Source organism: Callorhinchus milii, unplaced genomic scaffold (genome assembly GCF_018977255.1).
Source record: "Callorhinchus milii isolate IMCB2004 unplaced genomic scaffold, IMCB_Cmil_1.0 Scaffold1, whole genome shotgun sequence".
In the NCBI taxonomy this organism is placed as follows: Eukaryota; Metazoa; Chordata; class Chondrichthyes; order Chimaeriformes; family Callorhinchidae; genus Callorhinchus; species Callorhinchus milii.
Genome location: NW_024704742.1, coordinates 84,710,685 through 84,727,926, shown reverse-complemented (window position 1 = coordinate 84,727,926; position 17,242 = coordinate 84,710,685). Strand labels below are relative to the sequence as shown.

The following is a 17,242-nucleotide window of genomic DNA, read 5'->3' as shown; positions in this document are numbered from 1 at the left end:
CAATAGCTGGAACATATTACCAGAAGACCGATAGAGGCCAAAACCCTGGGCTCATTGAAGAAATATGAAATTTCTTGTAAGTTCACCTCAGTGTGATACAAACCATTTAGTGAAATTAATATCCGCATGATTGTAACACTGCATGAAGTGTTAAGGCTTCCATCTGTGATAGCTTGTAACTTAGTTACATTCTGTTATCTGAGGACTGCCTGTTGTGAATTTAGTTCAACTGGTGCCTGGGGCACTTAAGAGATTCTGTTATGTAAATTGCTTTCTGGACTATTATAATAATCCATTTGATATAGTGCCTTATCACATCTTCGATGTCTCAAAGCGCTTCACAGAATATACTGCAAGGTGAATTGACTGTAAATTTTGTGGGCAAAACCCCTTCCTTGAAGGATAGTTCATTATTGAGTTCATCTTCAAAATTTAAATACTAACTTTAAGGGATTATTTTACTAGTTTCTGCTTTTTACTGTGTCCTGATTTACATTTTGCAAATTCGCTGGTATTTTCTGGTTGTTGTCAAGAGAAATGTACAGCATCAGATGAACTATTTGATTTGGACTGCAGGGTGTTGCTATAGTGCCAGAAACTTGAGAGTACTGCAATCAATACAGTTTGTAGTTGCTGGAAGGATGATAATGATAACTGGAGTTCAAATTAGGCAGGAATCTCACAAAAGTGACAAATTCATTATTGATCTACCACTGATAAATATTCAATATATAGGCACAATTTCAATGACATATACAGAAATATTCCTTTATTTTTCAAAGACAAATAGTAGACACGATAAAACATTGTACCAAACAGAATGAATAAAAGCAAATCATACTTTACAATTAGCAAATAGATGTTACAATCCAGTGTCATTAACAAGTATCATAGAATCATATAGCACAGGAGGAGGGCATTCAGCCCATCGTGTCTTTTAAATAGTTCAGAAAGGCTATTGTGTGATACGTGCAGAATATTTCACACGACTTTCATTTTTTAAAATGTAACTGGTCCGAAAACACTAATTTCCACAAACTATATTTTCACTTGTAGAGACTTTCATACTATTGTCCATTTCAAAATACTGCATTAAAAAGTGGAATATCAAAGTTAGCTCGCCAGGAATTTCAGATCAGTTTCATACCAGTTCCTGTTTGGAACATTGAAAAATATTACTACAATCCCTTTTGCCTTAAGATATATACATGGAATTTGCATCATCACGCCATAGAAGTTCTGTGCAACACATACAGGCCTTTAATCTCATGCACTCCAAAAATGTATTTGTCAATTGTGTACCAATTCTGAACAGGTGTATGAAGATATGTTGGAATATTGATAAAATGTTCTAAAAAGTTATGAAGCTGAAAAATAGAAATATTGTTAGGTCATCCGAATAATGTATATTTTAGTATTCTATCTGCAGTGTCAATTATAATTTGCAAATTAAAAGCACTTTTATTTTAAAAAAATCTAAATATTTTCAAATGCGTTAACAGATAAAAGGAAAGCACAGCACAGAACCCGCCCTGGTCAAGGTCACAAATGACATCCTGACCATCTGTGACCAGGGCTCCCTCTGCCTCCTCGTCCTCCTCGACCTATCGGCAGCATTCGATACGGTCGACCACTCTATCCTCCTCCACCGCTTGTCCTCCCACCTAAACCTTCAAGGCCCTGTCCTTGAGTGGTTTAGGTCGTACCTCTCCCACCGTCTTCACTTTGTCTCCACAAATGGTTTTTCCTCCACCCCCCGCACTGTCTCGTGTGGTGTCCCTCAGGGCTCTGTCCTCGGTCCCCTCCTCTTCACCCTCTATATGCTCCCCCTTGGTGACATCATCCGCAGACATGGGGTTAACTTCCACATGTATGCGGATGACACCCAACTCTACCTTTCCTCCTCTACCCTCAACTCCACGACCACCGATGTCCTGACAGCTGCCTGTCCGACATCGAGTCCTGGACGAGAGACAACTTTCTTCAGCTCAACGTGCGAAAAACTGAGGCCCTCCTGATTGGCTCACGTCAGCGCCTCCGCACCTCAGGCGCTGACACCATCAGCATCCAAGGCTGCACTCTCCACCTCTCAAAGCCGTCAGGAACCTCGGGTTCTGTTCGACCCTGAGCTGTCCTTTCTCCCTCATATCCGCACCACAACTGGCACCGCCTTCCATCACCTCCGGAACATCGCCAGACTACGGCACTACCTCACCCCTCACGCTGCTGAAACTCTGGTCCACGCCTTTATCACCTCAAGGCTGGACTATGGGAACTCTCTCCTCGCCGGCCTTCCCGGCACCTCCCTCCACAAGCTGCAGGTCATTCAGAACTCTGCAGCTCGTGTACTGTCCCGCACCAGGCTTCGGGACCACATCACTCCCACCCTCGCTCGCCTCCACTGGCTCCCCATCCCCCAGAGGATTGATTTCAAGATCCTCATCCTCACCTACAAGGCCATTCACGGCCTCGCTCCCTCCTACCTCTCCGACCTACTATCCCCCTACTTACCCGCCCGTACCCTCCGTTCCTCTGGCTCCGGTCTGCTCCACATCCCCCGCCCCAACCGCCCTACCATCGGTGGCCGGGCCTTCAGCCTCTCAGCCCCGAGGCTCTGGAACTCTATCCCCCAGTGCCTTCGCCGCCTCCTCCCTTTCCTCCTTCAAGGCCGGTCTCAAGACCTTTCTCTTTGACCGTGCCTTCAGCTCCCCTCTCGACTCTCTACCCCCTCCTCGCTCCCTCCCTTCCCTCCCCTCCCCCTGACCATTTCCCCCCTGCTCGGGTCCTGACCCAACTGTACAGCGCCTTGGGACGTCCTCCTGACGTGAAAGGCGCTCAATAAATGGAATCTTGTTGTTGTTGTTGTTGAAATACTCTGAAGAAGTTAATAACCAATTCAAATATTGGTGCAAAATAATAATAAACCAGAATAATTAATAGCAAATCGATTCAGAAATGGTTAGATGCAAAAGAATTGCAAACAATAGGTAGCTACTTACACCTTATACAAAAGATCTTCAATCTTCTTATAGAGACTTTGAATATTATTTACTCCATTATTAACAAAGGATACTCACTGAAGCAAGAATTATCAATGCGATAATGGCACCAAAAATACAAAAGTAATCACAGTCTTCATCTGTCAATGCACAGAATTTACTTTAAATGTACAAAACAGAGCAGTTTTCACGTCATAAGATTACAGCATAGATTTCCCATCCCCTCTCAGACTTTTGTCTTTAGTTGTATCCAATATAGAATTATACTTTTCAGATACAGAATTATACTTTTGTATATCAAAATGCTTCTGACCAAAAGATCTGTAGACAGGCAATTAGTAAGACTGGTGAGATCAAGCACTATGGAATCTAACTTTATCAGTTGACATGAAGGTGAAACAAAATGATATCAAACTTTTTATCGATTCGCATACCTGCTAACTGAAGAGTAGTCCTTGAGGAAGGAAACCAGTATTAAGACAATAATGGAATAGAGTGTGCCAATAAAGTTAGCACAAATATAGCCATTAAAAGTAGAGCATTGCATCTCAGCATTACTGCAAGTTGCTATTACTGTAATGCTATTGGAAATAGGTACTGTACTTTGAGGTAATGGATCTGAATGTCACCGCAGTCAGGTATGGATGCAAACCTAGTAAACTAATTAGTGCTAATAAGAAGGGATTAGCTTGTTCTTTATAGTTTCTGGCCCCAGAAAGTTTGAAGAGTGGATTCTTGCGCTAAAATTTTATTCAATTCCTCAATGTCCCCGCAATGGCATTGCACACCATGGACAGTTTACTCAGACTGTTTGCCTCATTGCTTTGGTTCTGCCAGCAGTTCATCTGATATGCACCTTATTATATTTACTTTTTATGTTTTCAATTTTGGAGTTGTATCAAAACTGTGGTTCTGCAATATTTTTTGTATTTTCCAAGTTTGTCCATATAAGTTAAATTGATTTAACCATTATTTACTCAATTTAAGAGGTTTGCACATGGACACACTGCACTAATGGATCTTTTCTAAATAAAATGTGGAAATATGCACAATCGGCAGAATTGTCAACACTTTTAATCTACTGACTAAGAAATTAACAAATAGGATTGTCCTAATACTTTCTATTCAAAAAGGTAGAAAAAGAATAGTCTGACATTACACTCCAAAAGTTACAGGTGAAAATAGTGATATTTATCCCTTTTCCTAGGAAGATTGCATGTTTATCACAAAACTCTGCAGAGTCATTTAAAAAAGGGATAAAAATCAACTATCATTAAAAGAAATAGTGATCAGGCTGTATTTGGGTTGCAGTTAATATTCCACTTGAGTTGAACACCATTTTTGAAGCTTTCAGAGGCCTCCTGTACCAAAGAATACGAAAACACTGTCAAATAGAGCAACATATGGTCTCAGAGACAGTAAGGGGTGTTATATCTTTGAAAGCTTTTTAAAAACATTCATCCAAAATAGCTTTGATAGTTATGTAAAAAATACAATATTTTGTACATAGATTGGGAAGTTTACAAGATAAAAACATCAACGCTCCGGATCATAATTATGTATTTAGAAGCATTACATTAAAAACTGCTGCTCATCAAGTGTAATTTAAAACCTCTGCATAACAGAAGTTTCTATTCGACTAATTAAAAGCGCAACAGGATGCAGAAATTGTTGTTCCAAAAACACATTTTTTAAAAAAATCATGTTAGATAAGTTAAATGTCATGAATTAGCAGTAAGAGTCCAAACCATGTTTCAATAAGAAATTGAATGAATATTGATCATAAGAGTGTAAACAGTGCAACATTGTTTGTTTCTTTTGTTATTTTTCTGTGAAAGAGCCCAACTTCATGTGAGGTAAAGCACCATTTTGATATTCTTTATAGATCATCCCAGAGCAGCAAAGGTATTTTAAAATCAAAATGGCTCAAAAGCTTGAGACAGGACTACAGATAATAATTCAGGCTCCAGTATTAGTTATCTAACCAGACACTCAATCTTCACAATTTAGGACATATGAAGCCTTTTGTAACTGCTTCCAATATACTCCACCCTCCCAGTGTTCTGCATTATCAATTTGAATTACTGGATTAAGGGATTGTGGAACTTTATTTCTACTCAAATAAAATTACCCAATATTGGTAAATTCAGTAACCTGGACAACCAGTTCAGATTGAACAATTGTGGTACTTTGCTTCTGACTATTTTCTGTTTGTTCCTGTTTAAAGGCTGAACACGGCAATGTTTTCCAAGTCAAAATCTGGAACGAATTCTCTGACAGCATGTTTTACTGGTATAAAGCAAAATGTTTATTGTTTCTCTCAGTTTGCCAGTCAAGCACAACCACACATTGTAATGTAAAATACAATTGATGCCCATAGAAACAATCACTACAAAACCAATTCTGCAAGGTCAGTATTGAACACATCCATCATTTTCTGAAATCAGTGCACATGAAGAGCAGACATTTTGAAATTACCCATTTAAAAGGGTTCTGAGAGACCTACCAGAAAAGATTAACCTCACGAATAGATCAGCAGTGCAAAAAATTCTCTATGACCAGTTTTACACAAAAATTAATCAATTACATGCTGTCAAACCAATTGTGTTTAATATCTGCTTCTGTGTTTTTATGTAAACATTGCTACTCAAAAAGAGTACAAAATACAATTGTTTAAAAAAGCAAAATACACTTTTTAGTTCAATTTGTATTTCTTCCTCAAATTAAGAGGTTCGTTCTTCAAAGATTCTGCAGCTAAAAATTGTTTCACAAAATGGGAATGTGCTCCCTGAACTTCTCAGGTCAAATTTGGTGGCTTGAACCATAGGATGGATGCACACACTGTGGCAAAATTACATGCATTGGGCATAACATTGTTTATTAACTAAACAAGTTCCATCTAGCACTGATACACTAGTCTGAACGTATATTACCTGACCAAAATAAGCTGTTCAATACACAGTAACATCTCATCTATAATATTATGTAAAAAATACTGTTCCAACCATAACATTTCTTACAAGCCATTTATGCATTGACCAGGAGTCAGCTATGCTAATTGCTCCATATCTATCACCGCGGAGGAGAGAACATCAACGTAAGCTTTGCACAAACTCCAGGATGTTAAGTTGCACAAGAACATATCTGATGCCTGCAGAATGGGATCCCAAATGTCATAATACAGGTCGGTGTTTGTTAACATGTAGCTATTATTAAAAACAAATTGTTACTTTTAATGAACAATGAACAAGAATGGACAATATCAAAGACAAAAAATCTACTTAGCAGTGGGAAATTATATTAACATTATTGTTTTGAATGCTATCAAATCTTTGACACCAACACTGTAAACATGAATAGAGCATTAATGAACAGCTGATGTCCAGATGTGCGGAGGTTTACTGTAGAATTACAGGCATTCTCTTCCAGTTTCCTATTTTAAAATGCCCTTATGAGACAAAGCAAAAGGATGGCACCCAGAATCACTGTATCAGGACCTAGCACCTTCACCTACCAAATGAAAAATGTACACTGGTGAAATCAATGGTGACCAAATTGAAGTTGAGGGCTCTAAAAATATAATTATTGCACCCAAACGGACGCCGTGTATTAAGGGGATGCAAGCAATAAATAAGATTAATGCAAACAATAACTTAGATTCACAAATCAGTTGTGTGCTTGTGAAAAGCTAAACATAACATATAAAATCAGCTTTAACCTAAGGAGCAGGTACCCATGAGATTCTACCATCCGGGCTGTGATATTCTGTTTTACATCCAGTCTAAAAATCCGAAAAGCCAACAATGGCTGAATGTTGCACATTTTGATTCCTTCTAAGCATATTAAGTTAAATTACAAGCACTACAGTGAACAAGCATCAGTGCACAAATCAATCCTGCACAAAGCAATGTTGGCGTTTCATATCTTCTCTCTCTATATATTAATATTTATATATAAAGTGAATAAGCAACCAATGATTTTTCATCAATTTGACATGTTCTTTCACAATTCAAAAATATAATTCAGATAATAGCAATAATATAGTCTGAGGTTATCACTAATATTTGGCAATACACCCTTTTTTGGATGAAACTAAATGTTGGTAAGGTTGTAAATCTGTTTTATATCAACTGAATCCTGAGCTATCGATCAACTTACATCCATATTCGATTACGAAAATATTTTTTTTATATAAAAAAACATAGTAAACATCGAAGTATAAGGCAGAGTATCTAATCATCAATGAAGGTTAGCCTTCCAGGGCCTTCAGTTTTCATCCACCGTCGATACCGTTTCCACCGAGGATCTAAAGCCACTTTCTTTTTAAGTTCTTCCTCTTGTTCCTGTTTATACACCTAAAATAAATAAAAATACAATCCTCATGTACAGGATACATTTTTTAGATTTGTTAAACTTGAAATTATTCTTTTGATACAAAGTGTTCAAACAAATATCAATAATTATCATAAAATCATAGAATTGTACAGTACAAAAAGAGGCCATTCAGCCCCTCGAGTCTGTGCCGGCTCTTTGAAAAGAGCAATGTAACATCAATCCCCCTCCCCAGCCCTTTCCCCATTACCCTGCAGAGCCGTTCTCCTCAAATACCCGTTCACCGCGTTTTTAAAAGTTGTTATCAAATCAGCCGCCACCACCCTTTCAGGCAATGCGTTCCAGCATCTTGCATTTATATAGAATCCTTCATGGGAACTATGGATTTAACAATTTGGGATAAATAAATTTATTTTTATCGTAAAATAAATGTAGGACAAGTTTTAATAAACTTTTATTAAATCTTTTGTATTACTGGGGAAGGACTGAAGTAAAGCTTTAGAAAAAATGACTTTGTCCAAACAAAATGTTGATTATTTCTTCAATTTTTTATATAAAGTGTAATTTTCTCTCTTTAGGTTCACTGAGTGTAACCAAGTTTACTAGCATCTTCATTAAAATAATGCCACGTAGCAAAGGCATTTAAAGGACATCTTTTAGTGCTAATTTACAAACAAATCACACTATAACCCTTGGAAATGAGAACATACCTCAAAGTTTTCTTTCAACCACAGTTTCCTTTCGAGAAAAGTCTCTTTCTGTTGATCTTCTAGACTGTCAAACTGGCCTCTAGACATAGACATATTTTTTCGGATAATGTACAATTTTTCTTCTTCCCCATATTCTTCCCCTTTAATACTAAAGCGATAGATCCAAGTACAGTACCAGATTACATAACTACACAAGTAATAAGGAGCCAATACAATCTGGAAAATTAATATGTCAAATAGCCTCGGTTTTTGATAGCCCCCTTTAATATCTATGTTATTTTTGATAATATCTCGAATAATTTCTTCCTCCTCCTCTTTGATTTCATCTTTCGATCGTCTGTTTTTTCCTTTCTCTTTAGCTCTGTTAAGTAGACCTTGCTGTTTGGCGATTTCTGTGGCCTGGATCCTGTACTTTGGCACAGTGGTGAGATAGTGAATGGCCTCATTGTAACTGCTCCACCAGCTGTAATACTGAAACATAAAGAATAATCCTTCAAAATAAAGTGGATAAAGAAAATGAAAAATTACCACCTAAAGCCATAAGTTATTGTTGTTTTAGAAAGAAGTCAAGACAATCAGTTACAATTAACTGAACCACTTAGCGTAAAAATACTGCATGTTTAAAAGATTATAAAAAAATTGGATATCAGTTTACTTTGTTTCAATTCCCTTTCCTGATCATTGTTTCAAAATTCTTTTCATTCTCAATCCATTCTGCATTCAGCCAAAAGTTACTGTCCGTAATGTTTAACCAACAATGTTTACATTAGGGTAATGTTTACCTTAACCCTTGCCCATTATCAAACTGGTCCATTAGCCTGATGCACCCGAGTGAGTTCCAAACATATAAACCAATATTAAGGCTAACAAAATTTAAGCACTCAACCATGAGAAAGAGATAAAAGAACTGTTCTCATGTGACGCTTCACCCAACGCTGCAACTGAAAAGATCACTTTAATTTCAGCTTCACACCCAGATTTCACAGAATTTTTCAATTCTTACCCAACAGTCATCACAGTGATGTTACATAATCCAAAATGAAAAAAAGTGATGAACAGTATCACGAGTTCCATCTACAACATACAATGGCAATTCAAGAATTTAATTGCAATCTTCTTCACAAATTAAGGTGTAAAAGGCAAACTATAAGATATACAAAAGTCACAAAAAATTTAATTAGACATTAATTGTTAAATGACAAAAATGGTTCTATTAATTTTCATACATTAATTAAATGGATTTCTTATTGGTTTCAATTGTTCACTGAAGTTAGAATTACATTTCTTTTTTATCATTCTCTTTGAAGAAAATATTTATATTTTATCAAGTTATTTGAAGAACCAAACCCTCTGTGCCTGTGAAAGATGGACACAAGGGATGCCAGGCAAGCATATGCCAACTATAGCTTTATGTACTGATTTGGGAAAAAAAAACTGATACAATTCATCATTAAACTCTTCCTTATTAATGAAGACACCCCCTCCACACACACACACCCTTCAGAGCATTATTTGGGGAAAGGTGATCAACCTTACATGTAATAGATTGGGAGAGAAATCTTACTTTTGTGACGATTAGGAAGTTCAGAATAGATGATGTGCAATGTATCTTAGGGATCAAATATCTGACATCATATTGTATCTAAAGGTAAGAATCAAGGGCTCAGTTCTCCATTTAATTTATGGCCAGTATGCATTCGGTCAGTCAATTATCAACCTGATCCAGTCAAGTAGAAACAAGATATATATGTAAGATGTGTAGCAGTCAACAGAAACTGGTCTAAATTTGATATTTACTAAAAGTCTTCTTTAAACTCCAAGGCTCAGTTTGTTTACCTCAACAACAAAACAGTTTAAATATTGCACTCACCTTTAACTATAATACCACAGAAATAACTATCATCACTGTTTACTGCTCCTACTTTACCTGGAAGAGTGATATAGCAGAGACAGTGACCAATATAACAATTCGAACATCTACTTTTGGTGCCAGCCTCCTCTTGTAGTAATGGTAATAATGTCTGTAGAATTCCTCAGGGTGGTCAAGCATGTAATCATAATCTTTCCTGGTTTCATCATCCTTTAAAGAAACAATTTTCTTTATAAAAAGGCACCATTGTATAAACTGACATAAAGCTGGTCAAATTACAGACTACCTCTTAAGAGCAGTGCCAAGGTTCGAGCAAGATCAGTTGTGAAAGATTTGTGACATGCCAGTTAAATACTATATAAAATGTGCTCTATTAAAATATCACAAGTAGAGCAAACATATAACTAGGGCTTCCATTTACTGCCTGAAATCTGATATTTACTGCATTTACTCCCATTTATTGCACTTCTTCAGACAGTACTTCTGTATTACTACATTACTAAAGTCTTCTTTAAAGAATGGACCTAGAGCAAGTTTTCTACTCTTCGAACAAAGTTTGAAACTGTGTGTAGTTATGGATCAGAAATTAACTACCTTACAAAGTTGTTGACACCCACAGAATACAAGACATGTGTTTGATAAAGGTCATAAGAGTTCCAGGGGATGTCCGTGTGCAGGAGTGTCACAGGAAGGAGAAGCTGGATGTGAAGCTTCATCGGAACAGGAGACCAGGAAAGGCCATTTGGCCCATCGAGCCTGTCCCACCACTTTCCAAGACGGTGATGGGTTTCTGCATGTATCGCACACTTGGATGACCAAAATAAAGTGTGGAATTCATGGCCGATCCGCAACTCAATTCCACCTCCACACCCCCTCTCCAGACCCCTTTTAATTTCTTCAATTGACTGTATCTCTATTTTCTTCTGGGGGAGTCAATTACATACTTCCACCAACTGTTACATGAAAAAATGTTTCCTCATTTCACCGGTTTAGCTGCAAGTTTAAGACTATGGCCTCTATTCCGCAATTCACATGAAACAACTGCTCACTATTCAGCCTGTCAAAACCCTTCATAATTTTATACACCTCGATCAGATCGCCTCGCAAACTACTGAACTCAATACAATCCAAGTCTTTCTACCCTTTCATTATAATTTAGGCCCTTCGCTACATACGCCTTTAGAAGAGATGTTTTTTTCTCTGAAACCTGTTGCATTTTTTCACATCTTATCACCTTTATACAATTATCTTGAAAAACCTGTCATCACATTGTGGTTATGCAACACCACTCTTGCATAAGTTGTTTCAAGATGCTGTGTTTGGGTCAGCCAGGTGGGCGACACATGCAGGAACTCACCACCACGCTTAAGATTCTGACGTATAGGTCAAAGTCAGATTTTGTTTCCCTCCCTGTGAGGAAGCATCTCATGTCTGCTCAATGTAATCAATGTACACATACATATATTCAATGAATGTACACATATATACATACTCAGCTATACAGTACATGTATATAGAGAGAGCAAGGATTTTTTATATATATATATACAACCATACATATAAATCATACATATACACACATATAATGTGTAAAATACACACACCTTCAAATATATATAGATACGCACACTAGTCCACATACATATACATGGGTACGCATACATATATCTTACAGGTACACACACATACATGAGTATACACACATACACAGGTACGTACATACCTATACTATATATGGGTGTACATTTATCACACTGGTACACATATATACACACACATACACTGGTACACCCATAAACACACACACATATATATATATATATATAGATGTGTATATACACACATATACAGGTTGACCAAAAAGACGTGATAGCATTACAATGTCTAATCAGTCTTAAAGAAATTATGATTTTTGGGGATAACAGGGCAGCTTCAAGGCTTTTTGTTCACCCTGTGTGTAGATATAGATACACACACACACACACACAGGGTAACAGCAGGAATATACATGCAGTTTAGTGTATATACATATATATGTGGGTGACCACATACATATATCACACAGGTACATACATGTACGCACACACGGACAGATATTTAAAGCAATGAGTGGGTTATGGGTGTTTTGGGGGTGAGTTGGTCTCTGCGCACACACTCACACTCACACACACAGGGAGTGAGGGGAGCTGCCGGCCCCCGGCCCCCAGCCCCCAGCCCGGCCCCCCAGCCCCCAGCCCGGCCCCCCAGCCCCCCGGCCCCCCAGCCCCCCAGCCCCCCGGCCCCCCAGCCCCCAGCCCCAGCCCCCCGGCCCCCCAGCCGGTCCCCCCAGCCCCCCGTCCCCCGGCCGGTCCCCCCTCCCCGGCTGCCTGACCTTCAGCGTCTCGTAGGCGGTAGCGATCAGCAGGAACTTCTCCTCGGGCTTCTCCTGGGCCTCGGTGTCGGGAGGTTTGTAGCGGTCGGGGTGGTAGCGCCTCGCCAGCTGCCGGTAAGCGCGGGCGATGTCGCTCTTGCTGGTCTCCCTGCTCACCCCCAGCACGTCATAGCAGGAGAGCTGTCCGCAGTACAGCCCCTCCACCAGCCCGTGCGCCCGGCCGACCAGGCACACAGCCTGCAGCAGGAGGCCCAGGCCACACAGCCACAGCGCCGGCAGCCGCCTCTCCTCCACCGGCCTCGCACGGCCAGCGCCAGCCGCCGCCATAGCGCTCAGTGGGTGAGCGGCAGCCCGACACGTCAGCACTCCTCCGCACACCACGCGCTCGCGCCCCCGCCCGCCAGCCCGCCCGTTTGAATTTCAAACCGCCCCCCACCCCGGAGCACGTGAGCAACCGCCCCCGTGCCAACCCCCAACTGCCACCCGCCCGCCACGTGCCAACCCCCAACTGCCACCCGCCCGCCACGTGCCAACCCCCAACTGCCACCCGCCCGCCGCGTGCCAACCCCCAACTGCCACCCGCCCGCCACATGCCAACCCCCAACTGCCACCCGCCCGCCGCGTGCCAACCCCCAACTGCCACCCGCCCGCCGCGTGCCAACTGCCTGCGCTGTGCCAACTGCCCGCACCGTGCCAACCCCCATCTGCCTGCGCTGTGCCAACTGCCCGCACCGTGCCAACCCCCATCTGCCTGCGCTGTGATAAATCCCGAATTCCCCTCCTCTTCAACATCTATATGCTCCCTCTTGGTGATATCATCCACAGACATGGGGTCAACTTCCACATGTATACACATGACACTCAACTCTACCTCTCTGCCTCCGCCCTCGACTCCAGGACCACTGCTGTCCTGGATGAGAGCTAACTTTCTTCGGTTGAACGTCAACAAGACCGAGGCTCTCCTTATTGGCTCCCGTCAGCACCTCCTCACCTCAGGCGCTGACAGCATCACCATCCATGGTTGCACACTCCACCTTACTGAGCCAGTCCGCAACCTTGGGGTCTTGTTCGACCCTCAACTATCCTTTCTACCCCACATCTGCGCCATGACCCGCTCTGTCTTCCCCACCTCCACAACATCGCCCGCTCCGCCACCGCCTCAAACCACAGGCCTCTGAAACCCTCACACACGCTTTCATTACTTCAAGGCAAACTCACTGCTTGTCGGCCTCCCCAACTCCTCCCTCCATAGGCTGCAGATCATCCAGAACTCTGCAGCCCGTGTCCTCTCCCGCACCAGGCTCCGTGACCCTATCACTCCCATCCTCGCCCGACTCCACTGGCTTCCCATCACACAGAGGATACAGTTCAAGATCCTGGTCCTCACCTTCAAAGCCCTCCATGGCCTTGCTCCCTCCTACCTCTGCAACCTCTTCACCTCCTAACAATCTGTTCGCTCCCTCCGCTCAGCGGGCTCCAGCCTGCCTCACGTCCCCCGCCTCGCTCACCCCACTATTGGTGGGTGGGCCTTCCGCCACTCTGCCCCCACCCTCTGGAACTCCCTCCGCCTCGCCCCCTCCCTTGCCTCCTTCAAGAGTGGAGTCCTGTAGCTCAGTGGTTAGAGCACTCGCTTTGCAAGTGAGAGACCTGAGTTCAATTCCAGGCAGAGGGCGAAACCTTGGGCAAGTTTCCTTACTCCACACACCTAATAATAATCCCTCCAAAACCAAAAACAATAATAAATTGGTCATTTTCAATCTACGACTGTTTGTGGGACGTTGCTGTGCGCAATTGGCTGCCGCGTTTGCCCACAAATATACAGTCAATTCACTTTACAGTGTGTTCTGTGAAGCGCTTTGGGACGTCCTCCCGACGTGAAAAGCGCTATATCAAATGCAAGGATTATTATTATTATTATTAAGACCCATCTCAATACCCTCCTCTTCGACCGTGCTTTCGATCAGCCTCCTTTCCCTCCCGCCCTCCACCCTCCTCGACTCCGACCCCCAGCTCAGGTGCGTAACTCTGTCTGGCCAGCGCCTTGGGACATCCAATGTGAATGGTGCCAAACAAATGAAATTTTGTTGTTGTTGTTGTGTAATCACAAGCCACTAAAGTTGGTAACTATTTATCAGCAGAACATAGGTTCATTCCCTGCAAGCAAGGGATGAAAAGTAGACTCGCCCCTCCTCACATACTCTTATGGCTTATTCAAAATAGCCCTGTTCTCCACTTAGAGCAACATTTTCAGAAATTTATGATCATATTTTAAATTCACTATTAGTAAGGCAATTTTTTTTCAGGGTGCCTCTAAATGCCCCCAAAAGATGAGGGAAATTAAGGAAAAGAGGGAGGTATTGTTCGATTTTAGATTGTTTAAAACAGCTTATGTTGGTGGACATATCTAACATGTACATTCTGAATGAAGTAAACTGGGGTTATTTTAGGAAGTATCATGATCGTCCACTAACGGTATGTCAGAGCACATGACATGAAGCAACATGGCAAATCTTTCAATTAAATATAGGTTCTGAGGTCAAATACTGTAAAATTGAAGTGCAGGTCGAAGTGTAAAGTCAGCTGGCTGGCTTCCATCTCACCTAAAACAGATAGAAACAGGTACCATGGACTTTGTTGTTAAGGTGATGAAACTAAATAAGAGATTGGTTCAAGGACATTAAATAATGCAACGCATTACCAAACATCCATTTTCAGGTCATTGTAAACTCAGCCTCCTGAAATGTCTTTTTTTATAGCACAACAGATTGGGTTTCCTGAAGTCCTATCAGAACGAGGGCTAGCTGATTTTGAATGAATGATAACCATACAGAATCCAGTGTGCTTTTGTTCCTCTCAAACCTGTGTTTGTAAAACTTGAAAAGCAAAATATAAATGCAAGTTGTGTCGTAAGACAACCGGTTGAAATACCTCTGTGACCTCCTAGCCCCCTACCAATCTGCCCACTCTCTCTGCTCAGCCGGCTCCGGTCTGCTCCACGTCCCCCGACCCACCATTGGCCGGAGAGTCTTCAGCTACTTTGCCCCCAACCTCTGGAATTCCATCCCCAAGTCACTCTGCCTCGCCCCCTCCTTGAGGGGACTCCATCCTGGAGCCTCACCGACTCACCACCTCCCTCACCTCCTTCAAGGTCAGCTCAAGATCTTCCTCTTTGAGTGTGCCTTTGATCATCCTCCCACCTTGTCCTCCACCTCGCTTGCCTCTAACCTCTCAGCTCGGTTGGAAACTCTTCACTGTCCAGTGCCTTGGAATGTCCTCCCGACATGTAATACGCTATATAAATGCAATTTGTTGTTGTTCTTGCAAATGATTTTTGCTCTTCATAACCTTGAACATGTGACTTCTTGTTCTGATGCTTTGGTGTATCTGCCTCTCAAATATCTCAAATCCTATATCACAAAGCAAATCCCTGAAATACTTTGAGATATCCTCCTGAAGTGAAAGGCCCTATATCAAATGCATGGATTATTATTATTAAGGTTGCCAACCGTCTGGTTTTAAGGGAATCTGTAATGGTGTCTGGTCAGAAGCACTGACTGGATACCAAAAGTGTGGTTATTCTTCTTATGATAAGATAAACTTACCTGTGAGCACGGGAAATGGCTAGGCTGTGTGCACGGATGTGTCAGCCTCGAGAGAATGGTTTGAATTGTTCTTGCGAGGCTACCACACAGCCTAGATGCTTGCCGTGCTAAGAAGGATTCTTTTTATCGTGGCCTGCTTTAGAAATGAGTCAGGACCTGCTCCCCACCTATGAATGGCACTGTAGCCGGAGGAAAGTGGCGGAGAGGCAATGTGGGGAAGAGGAGAAGCAGAAGTGGGCTGCCATTGGGGAGGAATACAACCTGGAGCAGGAGAAGGCGAGGCAGCCATAGTTTAGGGGAAGAAACCGAGTGGCGGAAGTAAAACTCTCAGCATCCCCATGGTCTGTGCAAAGCATGCACATAAAAACATGGTAAGGTAGTGGACCCTAGTGTCTGACTTTGAGAAACTGGAAAGTTAGCAACCCTAATTATTATTATTGTTATTAATATTATTAGCTTGAATTCTTCTGGGTTCACTTTCTCTATGCCACTTAGCATCTTATGCACTACTTGAAGGTCCCCTCTTGGATGTCTCTTTTCAAGACTGAGGAGCTTGTATAATCGTTGCTCACAGCTCATCCCTTTAGCACTAGGGATCATCCTTGTGGCCCTCCTCTGTACTGCCTTGGCGGGCCCCTGTACCACAGCGATCTGAACTGTACCCAGAAATGCAGGTACAGAGCACAATATCTTGAATGTGACCTGAAAGGTTTTAATAATAATAATAATAATCCTTGATTATAGAGCCTAATCACATCGTTGAATCGTCTCAAAGCGTTTCACAGGATATACAAATGTAATCTTGTTGTTGTATACTGTAAAGTCTGTATATTTTGTAGCCGAAATGCAGCAGCCAATTGCACGCAGCAGTGTCCCATAAACAGCCGTGGATTTAATTGGGACACAAAGAACAGTGGATTGAAACCAGTGTAATGAACAGCGATGGCCTAACCTCCCAGATGTCATTTACCCCCAGTCACCATCACCCACCGTTTTCCTTTAATAAATGATAGGGTGGCGGTCCCTTTAAGAGCAGCTGTCAATCTCCACCTCTCGCCCCGCCCCTCCCTGTGACGTTTCTTATTTTGAACTTGAGGCCCCCCCACCGCCGAGGACGAGGCAGGCGTGGACGGCGCCTGAAAAGAAAGAAAGAGTGGAAAAAAAAGCGGGTTTTGCAGCATAATAAATACTTACCAGTGCGCTGCGCTTCATTCATCGCCTTTTGCATCAGACCAAATAAAACAAGCAGTTGCCGTAAAATCGGTCGCCTGGGAGTGGAAATTTAGAGCAAAATTTAAAAAAAGAAAGAAAAGGGAGGCGGGCGCCGGGCGCCTCAGGGCAGGGTCCTGAGGAGGGGG

General features: G+C 41.8%; 1 protein-coding gene across 1 annotated transcript; it reads right to left on the bottom strand.

The window, feature by feature from the left end:
* Positions 1 to 5,283: 5,283 nt before the first annotated feature.
* dnajc25 (DnaJ (Hsp40) homolog, subfamily C, member 25) lies at positions 5,284 to 12,683 on the bottom strand. Its single transcript, XM_042332639.1, has 4 exons — positions 12,283 to 12,683; positions 9,969 to 10,121; positions 8,042 to 8,512; positions 5,284 to 7,354 (listed from the first exon to the last, which is right to left on the bottom strand). The coding sequence occupies exons 1-4, from the start codon at positions 12,607 to 12,609 to the stop codon at positions 7,232 to 7,234; spliced, it is 1,074 nt and encodes a 357-aa protein (XP_042188573.1). The 5' UTR covers positions 12,610 to 12,683; the 3' UTR covers positions 5,284 to 7,231.
* Positions 12,684 to 17,242: the final 4,559 nt, after the last annotated feature.

Excerpts from the sequence above, each read along its gene's own strand:
- dnajc25 (XM_042332639.1), bottom strand. The coding sequence starts at position 12,609 with ATGGCGGCGGCTGGCGCTGGCCGTGCGAGGCCGGTGGAGGAGAGGCGG. Across the intron at positions 8,513-9,968 it reads CTGCTATATCACTCTTCCAG|TATTACAGCTGGTGGAGCAG; the intron begins GTAAAGTAGGAG and ends TTTATGTTTCAG. Across the intron at positions 7,355-8,041 it reads GGTTGAAAGAAAACTTTGAG|GTGTATAAACAGGAACAAGA; the intron begins GTATGTTCTCAT and ends TATTTATTTTAG.